Raw genomic sequence first — 26,826 nt, forward strand, 5'->3', positions numbered from 1 at the left:
TTGTAGTGTGCACTTGAACATAATTGCCTCTAGGAGTCGCCAATGGAAATAAAACAAACACACACCAGAAACACACATCTGGCGTATGCAAAGTTTTTTTGCGTACACAGCGTTGATGCATGAGGCCCCAGGTTTTGGTTTTGTCGTTCAGTTCAATATCAGTGTCAAAGTTCATCGGTTTTGAAACTAACAGATTCAAAAGTTCAGACTATAAGCTCATATAACGCATTGTGCATATTGCTGTTGATTGAGTTCAGTAGTGATGCAGAAAACTCGTCAATCAGTCAAACAGTTTTCTAAGAAATTGGTTTGCTTGTGTATTAGAGGTGTTTTTAGCTTTCTAGTGTTCGATAAGCTTCTATTGTTGTGCAGTTGGTCGATGAGGTTAAAATGCACTGTCAAATCGCTGTAATCACTGTGAGCTGCTGACTTTTTTTTCTTTACAAATATAATATTTATTGGGGGTTTCAAAATTAATCGTTTCTTCGGTGCACCGCGTTGCAGACGCGGACAATTCGGTATCGCTTCAGTAATAACCATAACCGGTTATTATTGACGTCATTTACCTCATATGCGCTCTGTCGCGAAGGAGGCGAGCGCGAGTATTTACAACACTCTAACTACTTAAAACTCATAAATTGTGCACAATTTCACTGTGTGTGTTTGCTGGATCAGTCTTTCACTGACATTGACAGCAAAAGCCCCTATTTCACAGAGATGGAGAGAATGAAAGTACTCCCTTTCTCTCTCTCTCTCTCTCTCTCTCTCACACACACACACACACACACACACACACACACAGTGGCCCATTTGACCTGCTGGCGAGACTTTTCTTCTCCTCTCGGCTGTTTTACAGCGTTACTTCTGGATAAAGAAACGAGCTCGTCTCTGCAGAGTTTTTTCCACTGTGTCTATCATGCATTATCTGTGATCGCTGCTGCCGCCTGCCGCTTATCAGTATCACTCATCTGTAAAGAGCGCAGCGCGCAATAGCCAATCGCAACCGTTTTTGTTGAGGGTGTGACCGATCAAAGAGGTGTAAGAGAACTTGACAAGGATCAGAAAGTGAGCTGGATATTTATATTTGTTTATATTATTTGCTAAATGCTCGTTTAAAGGTACAGATTATATTTCTGACTCTATTAAATAACAAAATTGTATTACAAATAGTTTATAAATATATTCATACATTTTAATACAAGAACTGCTGCTGTAAAGAAAATATAAAACAGTGTATGAAAAGCACCGTCAATGCACTGATGCACTGAAATATCGAATTGAACCGAATCGATGGCACCGAACCGTGAGACTAGTGTAGGTTCACAGCTCTAATATTTATCTAAGGTCTGTGCAGTATTGAAGAGAATGTGATTAATTTTAAATGTGATAATTCATTCATTCATTTTCTTTTGGCTTAGTCCCTTTATGAATCAGGGTTCACCACAGCGGAATGAACTGCCAACTCATCCAGCATATGTTTTACACAGTGGATGCCCTTCCACTCAGTACTAGGAAACACTCATTCACACAGTCATACACTACGGCCAATTTAGTTTATCAATTAACCCTATAGCGCATGTGTTTGGACTGGGGGAAACCGGGGCACCCGGAGGAAACCCACGCCAACACGGGGAGAACACGACTTGAAGCAGCGACCTTCTTGCTGTGAGGCAACAGTGCTAACCACTGAGCCACCATGCTGCCCCTAATTGGCAACATAATCACATTTATTGCATTATATAAATTTCGAATTTGCTTTCATTGTTATAATGGTTCATATTATTTAAGTGTTATTAGTAAGTGATTTGTATGTGTTTTCTCAGGCCGGACGCTGTTGGAGCGTTTCTTCCAGCAGCAGGACTCCAGTGAGCCGGAGGAGGCTGAGAAACTCTGCTCCAAGATTCTAGCTATGGGTCTCCTGTTGCCCTTCAGCGACTGCTTCAGAGAGACCTACAGCAGCAGCGGACACCTCGCTCCCCAATTCGATGTGAGTTCACCATCACTTTATTCACACACTCCTGAATCCGTGCATCTCTGGAGAGCCACTGTGCTTCTGTCTGCTGGTTTTTAGTTTTTATTTATATGAAGTTTTTACTTTTATAAAGAAATAAATCCTTGCGAAATAGTGATGATACAGTGACAACAGTTAAACAAGTAACCAAACGAATAAATAAATGAATGTTTAAACACTGAAAACAAGACAGAACAGTTCAGCTCACTTACACACACTGGTTACAGGTGCACATACGTATACATACATGGGAGATCAGTAAGTCTAGAAAAATGAAAGCATATTAAAGTATTAACTTTTATTTTTGCTTTTGTATAAAACAAAAACTCTGGAGTCTGTGCCTATAGCTTGATATGGCTGTTGTTGTTTTTTGTGCATGGAAAATGCATGAAGATTACCACTTTATGAGTAAACGATGCATGAAATGAAATCAAATATAAATTTAAGATGTGAATAAATTACCTTCATGAGATTAAATGACAGTAATTAAATTCTGGGCAAACATAAAACAATCATTTTAATACTATACAGTATAATACTATTAACAATCTGATGAAATGTGATGAATATGTGTATGCAATGATGTAATTTGCCACACAAAAAAAAATAAAATTAAATAATGTACAGGCTTCATATGGGTGCTGGAAATCCTTAAAAATTGTGAAATTTTAGTCTGGTGTTTTCAGGGTTTGAACAGTGCTTAGATTTTAGGTAAAGTGCTTGAAACTTGAATTGTATTGCTTTCATAACAATTAAAATTTCTAGTTAGGCAATAATATTGTTACTTTTAGTATTATTTCTATTATTATTATTATTATTGCTTTTGTATGAATAAAACTCTGGAGTCTGTGCCTGTAGCATGATCTGGCTTTGGTGTTTTTGCATGTTGATTACCACTTCATAATTAATCAATGCATGAAATGAAGTGAAATTAAAATTTAAAATGAAAGATTTACATTTAAGATGTGATTAAATGACAATTCCCCCAATTCTGGGCTTGGGGGAAAACAAACTCCCTTTTAATTCTATACTATATTGCAATTTACACTCACTGGCCACTTTATTAGGTACAGTTTACGAGTACCGAGTTAGACCCCCTTTTGCATTCAGAACTGCCTTAATCCTTTGTGTCATATAGATTTAGCAAGCTACTGGAAATATTCCTCAGATTTTGCTCTATATTGACATGATAGCATCACGCAGTTGCTGCAGATTTGTCAGCTCCACATCCATGATGCCAATCTCCCGTTCCAACAGCAGCAGTGTTGGATGCGCAGAACAACCTTAGTCCAGAAATGAGAACAGAGTTATGAATGAGCACAGATGAGAGTCATGATGACCTCTTATTGGCTGAGGTTGGAGTCTTGTGATCTGTTGCTTGTTTGTGATTGGATGTGGTTAGCTGTGGCGCTGTATCATCTAAAAAAAGAGTGTCAGAGCGCCATCTGCTGGTGGTGATCTGCAGTCTGTGATTGACATCCAGAGTGGATGGAGAATTCTCTCTGCTTTACAGTGCTCAAAACTCTATGAATTTCTCTTTTTAGCAGTTCCCTGATGGGTTTTAGTCTTCTAGAGTGCTTAATACTTTATAAACACTTTGTAGTTTTTTTACTCATGATTATGCTGTTTTAAACTGGCTCATAAAGCAGGCGTATGTAGTTCACTTAGTGATGAATGGCAGTAATAAATTAGTGCAACAAGCATGATTTCTGATATAGAACAGTAAAAAACATGAATGTGTGTGTGAAAATGCACAATTACCATGTTTATCATCTTAAATTACCATGATTATTTGTATCATATCATGTTTCACATCCAGCCACATTTGAATCATGTCCATATTTACCAACATGTAAATATAAATTCATAAAAATAAATACTGCTTCCGACCTCCAGGGGCACTAGCTTGATTTGTACCTATATAAAAAGTCACTTACCATAGAGTAAGGAGGAGTGTTTGGTAGAGTGGCCACTTCATGGATCACTCACCTTTAGTCCAATGGTTGAGAACTTTAAGTTATCGCTCAGTTAAGGACTGTTTCTACGTTGCTGTGCGTATGTTGGCTTGCTGTTTCTCACTGAAGAAGCCAAGTTAACCAACTTCTAGGGGAGCAACAATCTCACTTAATCATGGCAACTTGACTGCTGTCCTACAAACAACCACCTCTCTTCGGAGGAATCACAGGACATCATAAGGATTTGCATCGCTCTCAAGTGCTTTAAATAAGTGGGCACTGACTTTTTCTATTTTGGAAAGACTATTTTGTTTCTGACTTTAAAATGCTTTATTTTTTGCTGTGATTGATGTTGGTTTTTTTTTTAATGAGAACTTTACACATAGCTAAAATAAAGTTTACACTTGATTTAATTTGTTTTATGAGAGTGCTTATTCTGTACAGCCAAAATTCTGTAAACCCCCTCAGAGTAATACCACATTGAGAAAAGGAGGTGCTGCAGCTTCAATTTAGTTTGTTGTGTACATATAGTTTTGTAATTAAAGCTAGGGGTGCACAATTTATTATAAAGTTTTATATCTAACTAAAAGGTTTTATGAGTATTAATTTTTTAAAATAATTAATAATACATTTATAAAATTAGCCATCAATAAAAAATATATATAATAATAAAATAATTATTGTAAAATTTTATTCATTCATTGATTCATTCATTTTGTGCCGCTTTCCTGGTGCTGGGTCACAGAGGCAGCAGTCTTAGGAGAGGACCTCAGATTTCCCTCTCCCCAGACCAGGGGTCACCAATCTTGTTCCTGGAGGGCCGATGTCCTGCAGATTTTAGCTCCAACCCTAATCAAACACACCTGAACAAGCTAATCAAGCTCTCTCTAGGTGTACTTGAAACATCCAGACTGGTGTGTTAAGGCAAGTTGGAGCTAAACCCTGCAGGGACACCGGCCCTCCAGGACCAGGATTGGTGACCCCTGCCCCAGACACTTCCTCCAGCTCCTCTGGGGGGGATCCCGAGGCGTTCCCAGGCCAGCCTAGAAACATAGTCCCCCCAGCATGTCCTGGGTCTTCCCTGAGGCCTCCTCCCGGTGGGACATGCCTGCAACACCTCCCTAAGGAGGCATTCGAAACAGATGCGCGAGTCACCTCAGCTGACAGCGGCTCTACTACGAGCTCCTCCCAAGTGTCAGAGCTCTTCACCCTATCCATAAGAGTGCACCCTGCCACCCTTCAAAGGAAACTCATTTCGGTCGCTTGTATCCGGGATCTTGTCCTTTCGGTCATGACCCAAAGCTCATGACCATAGGTGAGAGGAGGAACAAAGATTAACCGATAAATCAAAAGCTTTGCCTTTTGGCTCAGCTCCTTCTTCACCACAACGGACCGGTACATTGACCGCATTACTGCTGCCACTGCATCGATCCGCCTGTCAATCTCACGCTCCATCCTTCCCTCACTCGTGAACAAAAACCCGAGATACTTAAACTCCTCCACCTGGTGTAAGGACTTTCCTCCAACCTGGAATTTGTCAAACCACCTTTTTCCGGTGGAGCACCATGGCCTCGGACTTGGAGGTGCTGATTCTCATCCCAGCCGCGTCACACTCTGCAGCAAACTGCCCCAGTGCTAGCTGAAGGTCCATGTTTGATAAAGCCAACAGAACAACATCCTCTGCGAATAACAGAGATTAAATCCTGTAGTCCCGAACCGGACCCCCTCCAGCCCAGAAATTATGAACAGAATTGGTGACAAGGGGCAGCCTTGCCAGAGTACAAGAAGTCAGACTTTTTGCCGGCAATGCCTACTTCAGACTCCTAGTCTGTTTATATAGGGACGAGATTGCCCTTAACAGAGCACCTCTGACCCTGTACTCCCCGAGCACCCACCACATAATACCACTAGGGACTTGGACGAATGCCTTCTCCAAGTCCACAGAACACATGTGGACTGGTTGGGCATACTCCCTGGAGCACCCTGCTGAGGGTATAGAGCTAGTCCAGTGTACCACGGCCCGAACGAAAAATGAATAGTTTCTCCTGAATCCTAAATTCAACCATCGACTGGATCCTAATCTCCAGTACCCTGGCATAGACGTTCCCCTGGGAGGCTGAGGAGTGTGATTTCCCCCTATAGTTGGAGCACACAGTCCGGTAATAAAATGTTATCATTATTATAATTATTATAAAGTTTTATAATACAAACTATATATTTACATATTTAGTTTTTTGTATATATAGTTGTATAATAAAAAAATAATAATCTCAATGTAAAATTATGAATTCTTTCCTAATATTAATCTTGTAAAATTATATTCATATTGCAATATAAATCGCAGAAAAACTAAGTACTGCAATGTCAGGTTTTTCCAATATCGCGCAGCCGCTAATTCTAATACATCTTAAATTCATACTTTATTTTTCTTTAATGGGAAACAGCCACTAATGTTTGGAATCATGTGATGTGTTGCTGTTTTAACTCCCAGATTAAATCTGTATCGAATTAAAATCATCTGGAGTCTGAATGAACTTGTGAATCAGTCAGCCGGTGACGTCAGTGTTATTGATGCTTGAACAGCTGTTTACAGTTACACTGGAGCTGTGTTTATTTTAGGATGTGTGTGTGTGTGTGCACGCGCGTTTGCTGCAGTGTAGCTCTTCAGTGACGCTGAAGTGTGTGTTCAGCATTTTCATGGCTTATTTACAGTGTTGGCGGGGCTCATGTAAATCTGGGCTCTGTGATTGGCTTGTGAGGTGAATGACGAGCCTGTTCTCAGCACTGCATCAGTGCGTCTGTCCTCGCTGTCATAAAGCGGATGAGCAGATCCAGCATGGAGGCGCAGGACACAGACCCAGAGCTGCTACTGCCTGACATGTGTGTTTCTGCTGCTGACTCATCATCTGTGTGTGTGTGTGTGTGCTTGTGTGTTTGTTTGTGTGTGTGTGTGTGTGTGTGTGTGTGTGTGTGTGTGTGCGCGCACATTAGTCATGATCTGAGCTAGACATCTTTGTGTGTTTGTGTCTGCAGTGTTTATGGTCTGAACCGGTCCTCTTTGGATGTGTGTGTGCGTGTCTGCAGTGTTCATGATCTGAGCCGGTCCTCTATGTATGTGCGTGTTTGTATCTGCAGTGTATTTTGAGCTGGTCCTCTCTGTGTCTGCAGTGTTCATGGTCTGATTTGATCATCTCTGTGTGTGTTTTTGTTTGTGTGTGTGTGTGTGTGTGTGTGTGTGTGTGTGTGTGTGTGTGTGTATGGTGTGGTCATGATCTGATTTGATCATCTGCATTTGTGTGTGTCTGCAGTGGTCCTGATCCGAAGTCATTCATCTGTGTGTGTGTGTGTGTGTGTGTATGGTGTGGTCATAATCTGATTTGATCATCTGCGTGTGGGTGTGTGTGTGTACACGATTCTGAGGTCATATTTTCAGTCCGGTATGTGTGCATTGTCTGCTGTAGTCTTAGTATGATGAGTGTGTGTTTGTTTGCTTTGGTCATAATCTTAGTCGGTCGTGTGTGTGTGTGTGTGTGTGTGTGTGTGTGTGTGTGTGTGTGTGTGTGTGTGTGTGTGTGTGTGTGCGCGCATTTGTCTGCTGTTGTCAGTATCGTCTGTGTGTATGTGTCTCTGTAGCCGTGATCTGTTCCAGTGTGTTTGGTTGCTGTGGTCATATTCTGAGGTGGTCATTGTGTGTGTTTGTGCTAGTCTGCCATGGTCATAATCTGAGCTGGATGTATGCTTGTGTGCGTGTATTTGTAGTCATGTTCTGAGCCAGTTGCCTACGTGTGTGTGTGTGTGTGTGTGTGTGTGTGTGTGTGTGTGTGTGTGTGTGTGTGTGTGTGTGTGTTTGTGTGTGTGTTTGTGTGTGTGTGTGTGTTTGTGTGTTTGTGTGTGTTAAGGCCAGGACATACCAAGCTGAGGGTAGCCGTTGGTCAGTATTGTTTGTGCTAGTGTGTTTGGTGTGATCTACATGTCGTCTCATTCTCACATTGGATCAATTTGGCCCGATTCAGCATATAGAATTAGGGTCAAAAGAGAGCGATCTGATTGGTTATTCAGCTGCAAATCAGAGCACGAGAACAAAAACTGAAGTGACAAAACCAAGTAAACAATTCAAGTCAAGACACAAAGTGGCCAGCGGTGTTTTTACTACATTTCTCAAGTATTTGCAATTAATATGGATTCTCAGATTATCCAGCGCAATCTCACGGCAATACGTAACTTTTTGATTTAGAGGCTAATTCGAATTAATTCGTATAATCCAATTTGTACATTTTAGTACGATTTGCTTATCACCCAATGACGGTTGGGTTTAGGGGCGGGGTTGGGTGCCACGCCTCCTTTTTAAAATCGTACATTTTCGTACGACTCAACTCGAGTTCGAATTTGCACTAATTAGCCACTGAACTGACAAAACGGAAAATACTTGCGTTTCCTCGTGAGATCAGGCTGGATTATCAGACATATTTGCACAAGCAAATTCCTCCATGGTGAATAACAAGTACTGTGAAAATGGTAATAAATTCTTCTTTTGTTTGCACTTTGTATGTGCACACAGCAACAGAATACACACTCGTTTCAGTCCACTGCTGTCCTTTTGGTGTGTTTACGTCACGTATAGCTTTTTGGTCAAGACGGGACAAGACACAAGCTTGGTTTTCATCTGTGCTTGTTCTTGGAAACAGCTTGGTGTGTTCCAGCATACTGTGTGTGTGTGTGTGTGTGTGTGTGTGTGTGTGTGTGTGTGTGTGTGTGTGTGTGTGTGTGTGTGTGTGTGTGTGTGTGTGGGTCTATACAGTGGTGGAAATAAGTATTGAACACATTGGCGTGTTTTTTTCCTGGAAATAAAAATTCTAAAGAAGCTGTTGACATGGAATTGAAGCAGATTTTGGTAAAAAACCCAAACAATACAAACGTAAAAATAAAACAAAACACTGGAATGACAGAAGGAGAAAGAACTGAACTACTGAAACATTTAATATTTTATACAAGCGGCTTTTTGGTGCTGTCAGCTTAAAGACTCTCATGGAGAATGAAGCCTCATGCATTGCTCAGGTGTGAGTTTCTCACAGACATCTACAGTGTAGAAATCTTGACACTTCTGTGGGTCTCGTCTGTCACACCTGAGCTTTATTCTGTATTCTTGATTGAATTCGGATCAGGTGATTGGCTGGGCCATTCTACAGCTTGATTTTTCTTTCTCTGAAAGCATCTAAGAGTCTCCTCGGCTGTGTTTTAGATCATTGTCTTGCTGACATGTCCACCCTGGTTTCATCTTCATCCTCCTGCTAATGTAGATGTTGGACTGAAGCAGCTGATATTCATTTACACTGAGGAAGGGCAGAGGCTTGCTGAAGAACTACTGAGAGATTTCAGCTGCTGTCTGGGCTTTCACTGCTCAAATACACCTTCCTTTCTTTATGTGCTCAATACTTTCTCCCTGCATCATTTCATTTTATTACACATGACTTCATTTGTAAGCTAATTAGATTAGTTTTCTTTATATATATGGATTTCTTTGGTTGTTACCAACATCCGGGAAAAATTTCAAGTCAACGACACCTTTAGAAATACGTTTTCTGAGAAAAGTGGTCGAGTTCGATACTTATTTTCCCCACTGTGTGTGTTTGTGTTTGTCTGCTGTGGTCATAATCCGAGTCGGTCAGCTGCATGTATGTGCTTTAAAAAATAATGGGTTGTCTTAACCTAACTTTGCTTTAATATATGGACTAATCCAACAGTTTTTCAGCTTTAGGACAACGGTTGGGTTTGTTCATATTTGACTGCATGCCTCGGTTACAAAAACCCAGTATTTTTATATGTGTGTGTGTATGTGTGTGCTGTGATCACGCGCAGTGCTGTGGGCCCGGAGGATGCAGGCTGACTCCGGGGGCTCGTCCTCCGCCAGCCGTGGCTCTGATGGGACTGTGGAACTCTGGGAGGTTCTGCAGTTTCTCAGTGGGTGTGGAGAAAACAGACAGACCCCGCTGGAGGAGCTCAGTGACCACAGCTGCACGCTAGACCTCGGCCAGGTCTGCAGCTTTACTCTCTTCACTAGCAGCTTGATTTACCGACAGTGACTGCAGCGTGCTCCAGTTTGAGACTCGATCCACTCTGTTTGATGAATGCGAATCTGTTTTGTAGATCCGCTCATACCATCAACAATAAAGAAATTGCAAACTGTCCCTCTTCCCAACAGGGAAAACCACCAACAATAAACAATGCATGATTATATGCTGTCATGGCTTTGCAATAACAAAAATGTGCTTATAATGGAAGTCAATGAGGCAAAAACAGCACCAACATAACCAAAGAGAAGTCAATCTGAAGAGTACATAACAAGTTAAAGGTTGATTGTTTGATCCTGCTGTGTGTATCTCTCTGATGTCCTGATCTCCGTGTGTCTGTGTGTGTCTCCAGCAAGATCAGCTGTACACATGGGCCGCCGTCAGTCAGCCTCCGCCGTCACTCGAGCGTCTGGAGGGTCATTTACCTGGACACCTGAAGGGCCTTTGGATCCCGACACAACCAGGAGAGGAGGAGCAGCCTCTGGCCAAATACACAGAGGATGGTAAGAGCACACACGTATTTGTTTTTGTGGATTGTGGGGACATTCCATAGGTTTCCATTGTTTTTATACTGTACAAACTCTATTTCTATTGCCTAAAACACAACCCTCACTGGAAGCTGCTCATTTTTACGTTCTAATAAACATATATTCTGCATGATTTAAACGCTTTTTGTAAAATGGAGACCTGGTTAATGTCCTCATAGTTCTCCTTCTTTGTCATTATACGCATTACGCATACACACAAATACTGAGAACACACACAGTCTGCAGTACACTTGTGCAGTTCAACATTTGTTAATTGCTTTAAAATGTAAACATTCTTGAAATATTACATCTAGGAAGTGACATCATATAGAAATTTCTTCACCGTGGTGGAAAGATAAATTAAATCTCAAATTTTACAAGAGGCGTAGTTCATCAATCTCAAGCATTGAGCCGGAGTTGATGTTTATTTTTAGAAATAAATCCTTCCGTTCATTGTCATACAATAGCAAAATTGCACAGATCAGGGTTTAAAATGTGCACAAATCATCTTTTAAACAAAACGACTGGTGTAGTGTTTAGTAGGGAGGCAACAATACAGTTAACTCAACTCACTCTATTTCTATAGCACTTTCACAAATCACAATGATTACTAGGGATGTAACGGTATCAGAATTTCACGGTACGGTAATACCTCTGTATGAATGTCACGGTACGGTATTTATTGAATCATTTACAGGAAAAAACAAAACTTATGAAAATACTCCAAAAAAGTGCCAAAAGTGTCAATGACATACAAATTAGCCATCTATCTGTAAGCTTTGAAACAGGAACTTCAATTTTAATAACAAAAAAATATTAAACCATGTAAAAAAATAAAGTTTCAATTTAGTAGTGTTGAAAACTCATCACATTCAACATTTAATCACTCACTCACTTAGATAGAGATGGGTTTAAAGGAAAATTATCATATAAATATAATCTGGTAAAAGCTGGTATCTCTGGGTATTTACAATGTCCCCTGCAACAGAAAAAAACCCTCTCATTTGGGACTGAGGTTTCTGGGTTAAGAGAGATATGACTTGGCCCAGGTTGACAGCAGTGGGTAACGTTGTGCATTGTCTTTCCCCCACTTGAGAGGACAAACCATGAGTAAGATAGAGGTCTCATGTCTGCATCAATCTGAACAGTGTGCTGTGTTTCTGCAGTCCCCATGACTGATTATTAGTCATATTCCCCAACTTGCAGGCACGTGCACACACAGTGCTCAACCAGTGCAGTGCACATGCCCTTTATAGTCTTGGATAGAAAGTTCCCTTCCAAAATGATCAAAAGTGCCCCCGCGACGCGACACACCCTCCGTCCCCGCTTTACAGTACGCGCGCGACAACACAGCTGATAAGAACTCGCGCGACAACACCACTATTCAGTACGCGCGCGGCGACAACACCCGCTTTAGGGTTTTCCAGCTCTTTTTGATCCCCGCTTCTAGCAGCACACTCCATTTCCGCATTACTGGATCTGTAGCGACAACAGACCGCAAGGGATTATGGCCAAGCCTGGGCTGATGGGAATTGTAGTTTCCGGTACCTCCCGTTCGCTTCATTCGCCTGAGCAAATTTTCTCAGAAGACCTATAGTTTTACCGAGTCATGCGACTACGGTAATATCGAAAAAAATTAATATTGCGGTATGACGGTATTTACAATACCGTTACATCCCTAATGATTACTAAAGTGCTGTACATAAAACACATAAAACGCATGTAAAATATACATAAAACCAAAATACATGAACTCATATCACATGATAAAAAGCTAATAAAAATAAGTGTGTTTTCAGTGATCTCAAAAGTTTGAGCTGTTCTTAAAGAGAGTGGGAGATCGTTCCGGAGTCTTGGAGCTGCTACCGAGAAAGCTCTGTCACATCGACATTTTAAGCGTGATCTAGGAACTTGCAAATAGAGACGATCCATAGAGCGAAGAGATCTCACAGGTTGGCGCATAATAATTAGCTCAGAAATATACTCAGGGGCCAGGCCATGGAGGGATTTATAAACACACAACAGAACTTTGTACTGAATTCTAAACTGGATTGGCAGCCAGTGTAGAGAAACAAGTACAGGTGTAATGTGCTCTCGTTTTTTTGTGCCTGTTAAAAGCCCGGCAGCTGCGTTCTGGTCAAAGATGACACCAAGACTCTTTACCGAGGAATGTATTTTCCCAGAAAGCAATGACAGATTGCCATTAGAATCTGAACCTTTTTGGCCAAAAACAATGAATTTGCACTTGTCTTCATGCAGTTGGAGAAAGTTATTTGCCAACCAACACTTCAAATCAGCCAAACAATTAAGCAGAGCCTGAAGGGAGGGTTGTTCCCTAGATTTTATAGGGAAGTTTTTGTCATCAGCATATAGATGGTAATTTATGCCATGCTTTTCAAAATTTTTTCCTAACGGAAGTAAAGGGAGAACAAAACAGGACCCAGTGTTGAGCCTTGCGGAACCCCACACATTAATTGCCTAACAGATGAAGAGGAGTTGCCCAAACTGACTGGTATAGAACCAGTCTAAGGCCAGACCCTGGATACCAGCGTGTTCTTTAAGCTCTAAGTTAGCCCACGGTTCAATACATACTTCGGTTTTTTTAACACTGTTTTCAGTTCAGTTCAGTTCTCATGGCTCGACACGTGTTTTTTAAAACTTTTTATTACTCTATAGGCAGTAGGTACAGTAAGAGGTTACAGAGAAAAAAAAATAAAAATGATTAATTGCAATACTCATTTTGTTTTACTTAAAAGCCAAGAAAAGTACAGTAGTTCCTAGTGTATTGTATAAAAAAATGAACACTGAAATTCCACAGCTGCTGGTAGCCCATGTACAAACTGGGGAACACATAAAACCCTACATTTTGAAAATAACATACATGTGAAGTTAATAAAGATAAATTGGCCATTTTGAATAAACTTATTTGTACTTCAGTAAACATAAATAAACCATCTTAATTATCTCGCTGCTGAAAAAATGCGAGACTGTAGTCCAGGGCTATTCAATTGGCGACCCTTTGTTTTGGCCCTCCAGATAGTGTGATCAAGACATAAATAAATTTAGTTCAGTCAAAAAACGGCCGCTATAGCTATGAAGTGACGTGCGTCTGTTCAACTCAGTATGAGCTGCAGAGCGTGAGTCACCATAAGCGAGTGGTGTGGACAGCCGAAAACATTTGCATTTGTTTTGTAGAAAATGCCTTTTGTATAATGCACTGTGATCATTAATAGGGATGCAACGATTAGCTGATTTCACTATTAACTGCGCTTTAATTCGTCACAGTTAATTAATCGTAAAGGCTTCTCTAAGCTTCATTTCTGTTGCATGGAAAAGTTATGACAAGTTGCCAAGCCAACTGTGCGCAAGTTTAAAGTTCCAAGCATGTACACCGAGGCTAATACGCACGCTCACCGGATTAACTATAGCAGCGGCCGTTCCCATATCACGTCTTTTCCGCTTGCAAGTTTGTTATTTCTAATGTAAGAAATACAAAATGCACGCACAAGCACAGCAACAGGCTTGCCTCTATCCAGGCGCACGCAGTAGAAAACATCTCGCAGTGAGTTGTGTGTGCCTTTCAGTGCAATGTCAAGCGCCCCTTAACTTTAGAGCACAGTGATTAGAGATTTACACGCAGGGAGGAGTTTCCTCATCTCAGCTCATGGACTTACAGGCACACACAGGAGATGTAAAGCGCACATAAATTATTTAAATACAAAACCGAGAAAACCGCAATTCACAAGCGCGTATTGAACCGTGGAGGTCGTACCTGACGGTTCAATATTATATTGAGGACGGGGCATCCCTAGTGTTTAGTGTATTTGTAATCTTTTTTTTAAACCTACATACATTATCTGTGGGTTATGGTGGATGGGGGTATTATGAATGGGGTGGTTCGCCCAGGGTGCTATTTACAGTTTGCCATGCCTGCTTATTTACATTTTGCAGTATACACTGAAAAAAATAATGATTTACGGTACAAATTTCATTCCACAGCAGTGATGCATACTGCCCAGATCTAATGTTTGATTGATAAAATTCAGGCAGGATGTCTGGATTGTATTTTCATAAAAAGTGTGACTTTACTCAATCACAGCAGGACTTTGTTAACGTTTACTCAATTGTTTTTGTATTTTTTACTTTTTTATTATTGGATTTTTCTGACTTGTGTTACTCTACCTGTGTTTTCTGGTGTCCTTGTTTTTGTCTGTTCACCTTGCTTTTCCTTTGTTTGTTTTTATGTTTATTAAAACAAAGAATAATTCAAATAAATAAAATGCTGCCTTGGTGAGTTAAAGAAACATAAAATGTAGTAATAAAAATAAAAATACACTCCTTGCCAATGGTGTATTGAGTTCCTCTCCTCCCATCAGCTGCTGTCAGTCAGGGGTTTTCTCTTAGACTGAGGATCTTCCTGGGTGTCGTTTGGTTCTGTTCAGGGCTTTCAGTGACTAAAGTAGATTATTTTCTTGTGCGTTTGCAGCGGTGGAGGAGCCGGAGGGTGAGTAGCTTAAATAACCTCTGCGCCTCGTCTGTGTGTCATTTCACATCTTCATTGTATGTTAAAATATACTTAAAAAAATGGTTAAAGATTTACAGTCATTTCAGCTTTTTCCCCTCATGCATTGCTGTTTGTTTGCCTGAATCACATGACATGACATCATTTATTGTCTTCATCTACAACAGTGTCTGTCTTCATCAGTGACTTGATCATAAAGTGCTCTGGGTCAAATCATTAATAACAGACTGCATATTGTTAATCAAATGTGTTTCCTCATTCATTTCCGCTTTCTTTTTTTTGTTTGCTGCACAGATGCACAACTAATCTGGACACATTTCATTTATGAGTTTTCAAAGTTTGTGATTTAATAAAAAATGAGTAGGGAGCATTTGCCTTCCTGTTTTTAGTGTTTAAAAGTCTTGTGTAGTTATTTGAGAAGCATTCAGGGGGATGCGTGTGTTTAGAAACACCCTCAGCATTAAAGTTCACAGTCATTAGTATTTACAGTGCTGTGGATATGTGGTTTCAGAGCATCAGGCCGTCGTCTCTGACCTGAAGAAACATCAGGAAGAAGAAATTCGCCAAATTCAGGTACCTCTATCATTCATCTTCCTGAAATCCCTGTGTTTCTACAACATTTAACAACTGTGTTTTTGGCGGGGTTTCCTCTTAATATAACATACTCACCGGCCATTTTATTAGGTACACCTTTCTAGTACTGGGTTGGACCCTTTTGCCTTCAGAACTGCGTTAATCCTTCATGGCAGAGATTCAACAAGCTACTGGAAATATTTCTCTGAGATTTTGCTCCATATTGACATGATAGCATCACACCGTTGCTGCAGATTTGTCTGCTGCACATCCATGATGCCAATCTCCCGTTCCACCACATCCCAAAGCTGCTCTATTGGATTGAGCTCTGGTGACTGTGGAGGCCATTTGAGTGCAGTGAACTCATCGTCATGTTCAAGAAACCAGTCTGAGATGATTGAGCTTTATGACATGGTGCGTTATCCTGCTGGAAGTAGCCATCAGAAGATGGAGACACTGTGCTCATAAAGGGATGGACATGGTCAGCAGCAATACTCAGGTAGGCTGTGGCGTTGATGCTCAATTGGTACTAATGAACCCAAAGAAAATCTCCCCCACACCATTACACCACCACCACCAGCCTGAACCGCTGATACAAGGCAGGATGATCCATGCTTTCATGTTGTTGAGGCCAAACTGTGAGCCGAGCATCCGAATGTGTCAGCAGAAATGGAGACTCATCAGAGCAGCAACGTTTCTCCAATCTTCTATTGTCCAGTTTTGGTGAGCCTGTGTGAATTGTAGCCTCAGTTTCCTGTTCTTAGCTGACAGGAGCGGCACCCGGTGTGCTCTTCTGCTGCTGTAGCCCATCCGCCTCAAGGTTGGCCGTGTTGTGTGTTCAGAGATGCTCTTCTGCAGAGCTCGGTTGTAGCGAGTGCTTATTTGAGTTACTGTTGCCTTTCTATCAGCTGGAACCAGGCAGGCCATTCTCCTCTGACCTCTGGCATCAACAAGGCATTTGCGCCCACAGAACTGCCGCTCACTGGATATTTCCTCTTTGTCGGAGCATTCTCTGTAAACCCTAGAGATGGTTTTGCGTGAAAATCCCAGTAGATCAGCAGTTTCTGAAATACTCAGAGCAGCCCGTCTGGCACCAACAACCATGCCACTTTCAAAGTCACTTAAATCCCCTTTCTTCCCCATTCTGATGCTCGCTTTGAACTGCAGCAGATCATCTTGATCATGTCTACATGCCTAAATGCACTGAATTGCTGTCATGTGATTGGTTAATTAAAAATTTGTGTTAACGAGCAATTGGACAGGTGTACCTAATAAAGTGGCCGGTTTACATTACCATACAAAATGTATACAAATTCTTTACAGTTTAGAAAAATATACTGTTAAGAAAATTTGAAAAAATGATTAGGAATACAGTAGCAAATGCATAAAGATAAGACTGCAGAGCACAGCAGGGTAGACACTTTTATAGTTTAAGTGAAGAAATTTGCTTCCTTATGATCACCATTCATTTTGGCTAGAATTTTTTTATATGACACACTCAATCAATCGAGTGTAGAGCATCGAATGTCTTTCCAATATTGCTGTAGTCGTACCAACAGTTATAAGGGAGAACTCGTAGCATGTAGAGCCTCAGTTTTATCACCTGAAAGACTTATCCTGGGTGAGGAGAGGAATGTTAAATCCCAGACATCCACTTAAATGTCTTAACACAGATTCCTAAACAGGTTGAATCTTTGTACACTGCCATAAAGCATGTGCCAATCTCTTCTTCACATTGTCAGTATTATTGCCTAAACATCTCACTCTTAAAAAAAAAAAAAAATAAATAAAACCTGAACTGGTGTGTAATGAAAACAAATTCCCTGTATTCAGATCTGATTCCACAGTGAACTTGAAGCATCTCATCAAATATTGTTTAGCTCCTCTTGGAGATTGTTTTACAACACTATGATCATATTCACACAGTAGTGTTTATGTTTGAAGTCTACTATGGAATGGTGCAGGACATGTCAAGACATCATGGAAATAGTGTTCAGAGTGGAAGGACCTTGTCCTCATGTTAGTAACAACAGGCTGTCAGTCTGTACTGTCTGACACCGTCTGTCTGTCTGGAGTTAATTGATCGTCTGCATGAGAAGCTCATCTCATGGTTCATTCATGAGCTAATGGATTCAGATCCTCCTATTCTCACATGCGCTCCATATTTAGCTGATGGATCATTGCTCATACTGAGTGTTTCTTTCTAATGTCATGTAATAGTTTCCAGAGTTTGTCTTAGTTCAGCATGCGTGTGTTTTTTCCACCAGCAGAGGGTGGTGTTGCTCCATCAAACAGAGTGAACTCTTCATAACAGCAGCTTTTAGCATTATTAATATAAGGTTTTCTTTATTTTATTAATAGCTTTAACTGAATTGAACTAGTGATCATGCTTGTGTTGTATTGATTTGCTGTGACCTGTGTTAGTTTAGTGAACTATTTCAGTACCACTATAGCCAGCTGACATCGGTCATAGGTAGTGCCCATGTATATGCAGATATTTTTTGCTACTCCTGCGCAGAATTTTGTTATAAATCAGTGGATTTGTGCAAAATGATTTTAGGAGTATCATAACTAAAATCTTAATATATGAATTAAAAATAATACCTTTTTAACTTGAGTGTGTGTAATGTTTACAATTCAAATCCAGTTAGATATGGAAGGTAAATCCTGCCAATTTTTTAATAAATCAAATAAACATTGGAAATGAAAATCAGATTAACAATTTAATTTTAAAACACTTCGCAAAATATCTGCCAAAATTGAAAAGGAAATGAAATTATTTAATTTTCATTTTCACTTTGACAACACATCGTCCCTGTCAAATTGATAATTAAAATTAAGTTTCCAATTTACCATTTCATTTCCACGTCAAGACTGTCAATATTAAAATTCAAATCCAGTTAGATCCACTTTATTTGGTAAACAAAGCAAGTCTCTCATATAATAGCTCTACTAAAAGACAGAAGATATTACTTTACAAACTGCATTGTGAATAAATTATATGAACATTTTTACATTAGTCAATAACATTACTTAAATTGGTTTAAAAACTGAGTAAATAACAATGTACACACATTTACAGAAGTAAATAAACAGAATCAATCATGCGCTAAAAATCTGCTGAAATCTGCATGCACAGATTCCATGTGGGCCTGGTCATAAGTTGTACAATCATCATGGCCAGGATTTAAGAATTCATTTTCTAATATTAATATATTGTAGCCGTGATTTGTTTGTGTCATTGTTTTATGAATTATTACAACATGACCACTATTAAGTTAAACAGGAACTTCATGCACACGATTTGCTTAAAACAAGATAAATAATTTTTAAATTGCATAGTCATGCACATGATTTACTTTTAAACAAGATAATTATTAAAATGTTGTCTTACTGTATTAATGCACAGTGGCAACAAATTAATTAATAACCTCTATATCCATATTTAAAACTTTCTCAGTGTGTCATGTGCAGGATTCTGCAATTTAAAGTTTGGTCTAAAACTAAAGTCATGCAAAAGTATTCTCATTATTGAAATACAATATACAAAAACATCTCCGTCAGGTCCAGTGGCGTTTATTGACTACTCTTTAGGTCACTCATCCACACTTTTGCAAGTGCATTTATCCATGTGACGTTCACTGCAGCACGAGCACAAGTCACTCTGCAGTTCAGGGGCTCTATTTTGACGGTCCATGCGCAGGACGCAAACGCATTAAGGACGTGTCAGAATCCACTTTTGCTATTTTTAGGACCGAAAAATCCGCTTTGCGCTGTGGCGCATGGTCTAACAGGGTTGAGCTTATTCTCTTAATGAGTTAAAGGTGTGTTTTGAGAATAAACCAGAGTCTTATCTCCCATTCCCTTTAAGAGTCAGTTGTGTCGCGCCATGGTGCATTTGCTATTTACATGACGACTTTGTAAGTGTAAAAACGAAACCCTTCACTAGAGAGAAAACAGTTGAACAGAGCATCTACAGACGAGAATGAGAGATGAGCCTCCTCATTATTTACTTTCACTTTCACTCTCGCGGATAGGGAAACGTGTTGTACGCACAGACATCCATTAGCCTATAAAAAAATGTATTTGTTTAAGTGCAAAGATTTGTTTCAAAACTATTTCTAAATTCAGTTCTTGTTTCTAGCAAACAAATAAATGAACAAGAATAACAAAGTAAGTTATATCCAAACACACATGCTGTGCCCCATATGGTCTGAAACCTGACAGGTGGGCAAATCTAAGCTTGTTTTTAATAAAACAAATATAAATCTGCATATAATAAATAATACTGCTAATAATAATAACATTATACAAAAGCAAATTGTCATGAATGAACTGAAAAAGCCTCCCGAGATGAAGGCCTGAAAGTATGTTTTTTTTATATTGATGTAGGCTAGTAAATAAAATTTTCTTAACATTTTAATCCTATATATATATATATATATATATATATATATATATATATATATATATATATATATATATATATATATATATATATATCTCCTTAATATTTTAATAATTTTTCATTTGTAAAGATATTTGCTTATTGCTGTACACCCTGTGTCTATTAAGCAGTGTGTAAGCGAGGCTTACAACTAACACTCTCTGTGCTGGACTTTAGACCTGCTTTGATCTGGTCTATTGAACAGTCTATTATAGATTCTCAAAATAGCAGTGCGCCTCAACACGCCTCCCTTTTCAGATCAGAACGCCTATGGGCACACACATGAGCGCAAATGTATTTGCTATTTAAACAGTGTGCTGCAAAACGTCAAAACGACTCTTGCGCCAAGCTGAAGCTAGCAAACAACAATTGCGTCGCGCCTTGCACCGCATTGCACTAGGTGTATGATAGGGCCCCATATATCAGGGTTCCCACGCTTCTTAAAAATACTTAAAACTACTTTCATTTCAGACATATGGATGCAAGTCCTTGAAAGTGCTTAAATTTAATTTGAAATTAAGTTTGTTTTTATTTCAGCAATTGTACTTAAAGTTCTTAAATAAAAAAAAACTTGTACAGTAACACTGAGAAATAATGCACACTTGATCAACCTTTCAGAAACCAAATTTAAAAATCACCAGTATTGAATTCAACAGATTTGATTAAAGTTCTTTGAACATGACATTTGAAAACGATAATTTAAAAAAAAAATGTAAATAAGTGCAAGTCAAATGTTTAGTTCAGTGAAGACTACATATGCTGTGGTGTGAGTTACTAAGCTGTTTGATTTGAAATGAATAGTGCTTTGAAAAGTTCTTGAATCTGCTGATGATGAAAGCGTGGGATGTGCATGTTTCTGCAGTGTGGATCTGTTTCTCATCACCCCATCTCTGTCTGTGTGTTCAGGAGGACTCCGTGCTGAAGACGGTGCGTCTGAAGCAGGAGCACATCTGCGTGATCGAGCAGCTGGAGCAGACCATCGAGGACCTGCGCAGTAAGATCGCGGAGCTGGAGAAACAACAGCCTCTGCCGGAGCGAGAGGTGGAGACACAAGACCAGGAGTGCGGAGGAGAGGAAGGCCTGCACCCAGACGTCTGCCATGTGGACCTGCAGACCGAAAACACCTCGCTGCTGCCGCTGGAGGCCAAATCCGTGCAGACGTCTCCTGTGGACGAGAGCTACAGGTTTAAAGTGCCTCCTGTGGAGGTGCGGAGGGACTCCTTACTGGCCTCTCAAACTGAATCTCAGGCTGCGTCTCAATCGTTTGTGTGCATATGCCAGCAACAGACAAGCACTTCGGCGCCTCCACCGCCTCCACCTTTACCTGGAGTGTGTGCGCCGCCACCTCCTCCACCTCTACCAGGAGTGTGTGTACCAACACCTCCACCTTTACCTGGAGTGTGTCCACCGCCTCCTCCACCTCCTCTTCCAGGAGTGTGTGCAATTCCTCCACCTCCTCCTCTTCCAGGAGCTTCACTGCCTCCTCCTCCACCTCCTCTACCATGTTTATCAGTTCCTCCACCACCACCTCCTCTCCCGGGGATGGGTGCACCACCTCCCCCACCTCCACTTCCAGGACTGTCTGCACCTCCACCCCCTCCTCCTCTTCCAGGAATGGGTGTACCACCACCTCCTCCTCTTCCTCTCACACATACAGGACCAGCACCACCACCTCCCCCTCCTCCTATTCCTCCATCTATGGCTCCTGGAGCCTGTGCGCCTCCTCTTGCCTTCGGTTTTGGCTCTCTGCCTCCCCCACTCCCGCTGGGTCTGTTTGCATTGGGAGCGGTGCAGGAGAAACCTCCTCGTAAATGCATCGTGGAGCCGCCGAGACCCATGAAACCGCTGTACTGGACACGAATACAGCTGCACACCAAAAAGTAATGACCGCTTCTGTTTCACGCTTACACTGTTTACACTTTTACTGGTGCCCAGGAATGAATCGGTTTTCCTAATGCAAACTAATAGGTTGAAGCATAAATGCTGTAGTTACTGTACACTCCTAAATGTTACGGGTAAAAAAATGACAGCTGCGGTTGCCAGAATTTTACTGTTAAAACATGGTAAAAGCTATAAAATTTAATGTAAACTAACATTTTATTGAGTTATAGTGTTTATTAACCAGTTAATTGAAGTACTAACATAGTACAGCTGAATCTGTGTATTCATTTTCCTTCTCAGAGACTCAAATGCTGTGGTATGGGACACAATAGAAGAGCCATCAGTAGATTTCGATGAGTTTGTGGATCTCTTCTCGAAGACTGCAGTGAAGGAGAAGAAGAAGCCCCTGTCAGACACCATCAGCAGGTCAAAGACCAAGCAGGTGAGTCCAGACCAGAGCGGCGTCCGCTGTTATGACTGCGGCTCAGTGCTGTTTACGAATGTCTGGACGCACTGAAATAGTTTCCATCATACAGCTCTGACGTTTGTGTACAGATTGTCTGAGTAAATGTCCGAGCTTTTCACACCGATGTCCTGATCCTGCTCTCCGCAAATAGACTGGTGGGAAATTTGACCCAATGTCCTGTACAAACTAAAACTGGAAACACTCTAGATATGTGTCAAACATTGTAAAAAAATGACAAAGCAAAGCAGCTGATGGAGTATACACTAACCTGTACAGTATTCAGACAGTAGATGGCGCCAAAGAGTCAAAAACGCAAAGCTGACAAAGTAAAACAGATGATGTAATATACACTAACCTGTACATTATTCTGACACTAGATGGTGCCAAAGAGTCAAAAACACAAAGCTGACAGAAACTAAAACAGCTGATGGAGTATACACTAACCTGCACATTATTCTGACACTAGATGGTGCCAAAGAGTCAAAAACACAAAGCTGACTGAAACTAAAACAGCTGATGGAGTATACACTAACCTGCACATTATTCAGACACTAGATGGTGCCAAAGAGTCAAAAACACAAAGCTGACTGAAACGAAAGCAGCTGATGGAGTATACACTAACCTGCACATTATTTAGACACTAGATGGCGCCAAAGAGTCAAAAACACAAAGCTGACAGAAACTAAAACAGCTGATGGAGTATACACTAACCTGCACATTATTCAGACACTAGATGGCGCCAAAGAGTCAAAAACAGAAAGCTGACAGAAACTAAAACAGCTAATGGAGTATACACTAACCTGCACATTATTCTGACACTAGATGGCGCCAAAGAGTCAAAAACGGAAAGCTGACAGAAACTAAAACAGCTGATGTAGTATACACTAACCTGCACATTATAACCTGCAACTGCCAATGGTGACTGTCTAGTGCCAAAGTGTAAGACCTCATTTGGTCAATCTGTCTTCTCTTTAAAGGTAGCCAAACTGTGGAATGATTTACCGGTTAGTTTAAAATCAGAAAGTAATCTAAATATTTTTAGTAGTTTCCTTAAAAAGTGGTTTAAAACAAAACAGCAGTGTTTGCACAAATAGTCTACTGTTAGCTGGTTGGATCATGTCGACTTTACTTTTGCCTTCAGTAATTATATGTAAAGATTTGTAATGTTGTTTATATGTTTTTATTTTTTTTCCATTTGGTCCAATTTTAAGCCTCCTGTGGACAGGTGTTGAGAATTAGCAAGTTTGCTAAAACACTTAAACAATTGCATTTGGTTGGCTAGTGTAATTGTGATGTCCATGTCAAATAAATAAATAAATTCAGACAGTTGATGGCACCAAAAAGTCAAAAACACAAAGCTGACAAACTAAAACAGCGGATGGAGTATACACTAACCTACATATTATTCAGACACTAGATGGCGCCAAAGAGTCAAAAACACAAAGCTGACAGAAACGGAAACAGCTGATGGAGTATACACTAACCTGCACATTATTCAGCTGATGGAGTAAACACTAACCTGCACATTATTCAGCTGATGGAGTAAACACTAACATGCACATTATTCAGCTGATGGAGTAAACACTAACATGCACATTATTCAGCTGATGGAGTAAACACTAACATGCACATTATTCAGCTGATGGAGTAAACACTAACATGCACATTATTCAGCTGATGGAGTAAACACTAACATGCACATTATTCAGCTGATGGAGTAAACACTAACATGCACATTATTCAGCTGATGGAGTAAACACTAACATGCACATTATTCAGCTGATGGAGTAAACACTAACATGCACATTATTCAGCTGATGGAGTAAACACTAACATGCACATTATTCAGCTGATGGAGTAAATACTAACATGCACATTATTCAGCTGATGGAGTATACACTAACATGCACATTATTCAGCTGATGGAGTATACACTAACCTGCACATTATTCAGACACAAGATGGCGCCAAGCAGCCAAAAACACAAAGCTGACAGAAACGAATCCAGCTCAAATATGTATTTATTTACAATATGCTGCCAAAGCAGTCAGAGTTAATGTCTGAGCTTTTCACACTGATGTCCTGATCTTGAGCAGAGAGATTAATGGGAAATATGACTCCATTTCCTTTAGAAACTAAAACTGGAAACACTCCAGATGGCAAATATCACTGTGTGCTCTGAACGCTCAAGCTTTTATGAGATGCCTGTCAAACACAGCAATTTTTCACTTTCATATTCAGTCTGTTTCTATTAACTGGTTACATTTGTGGGAAAGTAAGTTAGCTTTAATCCACCTAAATGAGTTTTGAATAAATGAAATGTCTTGTAAAAGATCTTTTGGAATAATGTATGGAAGTCAGTAGTTACAAGTTTTAAACTTTCTACAAAATATCTGCTTGTTATGTTCAACATACTGTAATGAATTCATTTATAACTGGTTGGATTCACTTGAGGGGCACTAAATTGAGTCAATTTTCATTTTAAATAAGCTTTCAGTACAACTATACCGGCCACTTTATTAGGTACACCTGTCCAACTGCTTGTTACAAATTTTGTTAAAAACGCAAATTTCTAATCAGCCAATCACACGGCAGCAACTCAGTGCATTTAGGCATGTAGACATGATCAAGATGATCTGCTGCAGTTAAAAGTGAGAATCAGAATGGGGAAGAAAGGGGATTTAAGTGACTTTGAACGTGGCATGGTTGTTGCTGCCAGACGGGCTGCTCTTAGTATTTCAGAAATTGCTGATCTACTGGGATTTTCATGCACAACCATCTCTAGTGTTTACAGAGAATGGTCCAACCAAATATCCAGTGAGCGGCAGTTCTGTGGGCGCAAATGCCTTGTTGATGGTCAGAGGAGAATGGCCAGACTGGTTCCAGCTGATAGAAAGGCAACAGTAACTCAAATAAGCACTCGTTACAACCGAGCTCTGCAGAAGAGCATCTCTGAACACACAACACGTCCAACCTTGAGGCGGATGGGCTCCAGCAGCAGAAGAGCACACCGGGTGCCGCTCCTGTCAGCTAAGAACAGGAAACTGAGGCTACAATTCACACAGACTCACCAAAACTGGACAATAGAAGATTGGAGAAACGTTGCTGCTCTGAGTCTCCATTTCTGCTGACACATTTGGATGCTCGGCTCACAATTTGGCCTCAACAACATGAAAGCATGGATCCATCCTGCCTTGTATCAGCGGTTCAGGCTGGTGGTGGTGGTGTAATGGTGTGGGGGAGATTTTCTTTGGGTCCATTAGTACCAATTGAGCATCAACGCCACAGCCTACCTGAGTATTGCTGCTGACCATGTCCATCCCTTTATGAGCACAGTGTTTCCATCTTCTGATGGCTACTTCCAGCAGGATAACGCAGCATGTCATAAAGCTTAATCATCTCAGACTGGTTTCTTGAACATGACGATGAGTTCACTGTACTCAAATGGCCTCCACAGTCACCAGAGCTCAATCCAATAGAGCAGCTTTGGGATGTGGTGGAACGGGAGATTGGCATCATGGATGTGCAGCCGACAAATCTGCAGCAACTGTGTGATGCTATCATGTCAATATGGAGCAAAATCTCTGAGGAATATTTCCAGTAGCAGCTTTTTGAATCTACACCATGAAGTTCTGAAGGCAAAAGTGGTCCAACCTGGTGCTAGTAAGGTGTACCTAATAAAGTGGCCGGTAAGTGTACAATAATAGGGGATTTTCAAGGTGATTTAGTTATATGCGGCTATACTGGTGACAATGTCATTGCTCAGATCAATTCATTCCAGATCAATTACTGTATAAAGTTGATCAGTTATGAATTTTTTAGCTATACACTGAAAAAAAAACAATGTTATTTAATAATTTATTCGCTAACAATTAGCATAATAAATTGGTACTAAATTTGAAAAAAAAAAGCAAATAAATTAACAAGTAATAATGAATTTAATGAAATTTAAATTGTCATACTAAAACATACATTATTGCAGCTTTATTTAGCATTTTTAAAGCTTCATTTTCTTTGTTATATAGCTTATACATGCGTTTATGTAAATAATTTAATAGTCTTGCCATGCACTCACATTTAAATGATTAAATCCATCATAAAATATTTTCTAAAACTGATTATATGTTAGTTAATTAATAAAAAGTGTTTTTGAATCTCACTATGCATAAATTAGCATATTTATGAGCGCCTGAACGTCTCAGTCATGTTGATCCTCAAATTTGGGTGTTTTTATTTTCCCCTCATGTGTCTCAAATCCCACGCTCAAAGCCCTCGTCTGTGAACAGACCTGAGGTTAACCACACTAATGCTCAATATTTGCATATTTACAACTCCTCCATTAACATAACACGTCTTCCGTCTGTGCTACGTGAGTT

At 40.2% G+C, this 26,826-nt stretch overlaps 1 protein-coding gene across 7 annotated transcripts in view; it reads left to right on the forward strand.

Annotated features, from left to right (window-relative positions):
* The window catches only part of fmn2b (formin 2b), a 103,598-nt gene that overhangs the window by 13,812 nt on the left and 62,960 nt on the right, over positions 1-26,826 (forward strand). For 3 of the 7 annotated variants that reach the window (XR_012388256.1, XM_073918949.1, XM_068224842.2), the window contains exons 3-7: positions 1,824-1,987; positions 10,387-10,537; positions 15,595-15,656; positions 21,010-21,983; positions 22,285-22,426. Coding sequence is in view for 6 of the 7 variants with exons in the window: in XM_073918949.1 (XP_073775050.1) it covers positions 1,824-1,987; positions 10,387-10,537; positions 15,595-15,656; positions 21,010-21,983; positions 22,285-22,426 (1,493 nt within the window). In the remaining variant the exon portion in view is untranslated. Of the gene's footprint in view, positions 1-1,823; positions 1,988-6,678; positions 6,847-9,822; positions 9,999-10,386; positions 10,538-15,047; positions 15,066-15,594; positions 15,657-21,009; positions 21,984-22,284; positions 22,427-26,826 lie in introns of those variants that run through there. The other 4 variants (XM_073918948.1, XM_009306990.5, XM_073918950.1 and 1 more) reach the window with 3 other exon arrangements.

This window comes from Danio rerio, chromosome 12, assembly GCF_049306965.1.
Source record: "Danio rerio strain Tuebingen ecotype United States chromosome 12, GRCz12tu, whole genome shotgun sequence".
Classification (NCBI taxonomy): domain Eukaryota; kingdom Metazoa; phylum Chordata; class Actinopteri; order Cypriniformes; family Danionidae; genus Danio; species Danio rerio.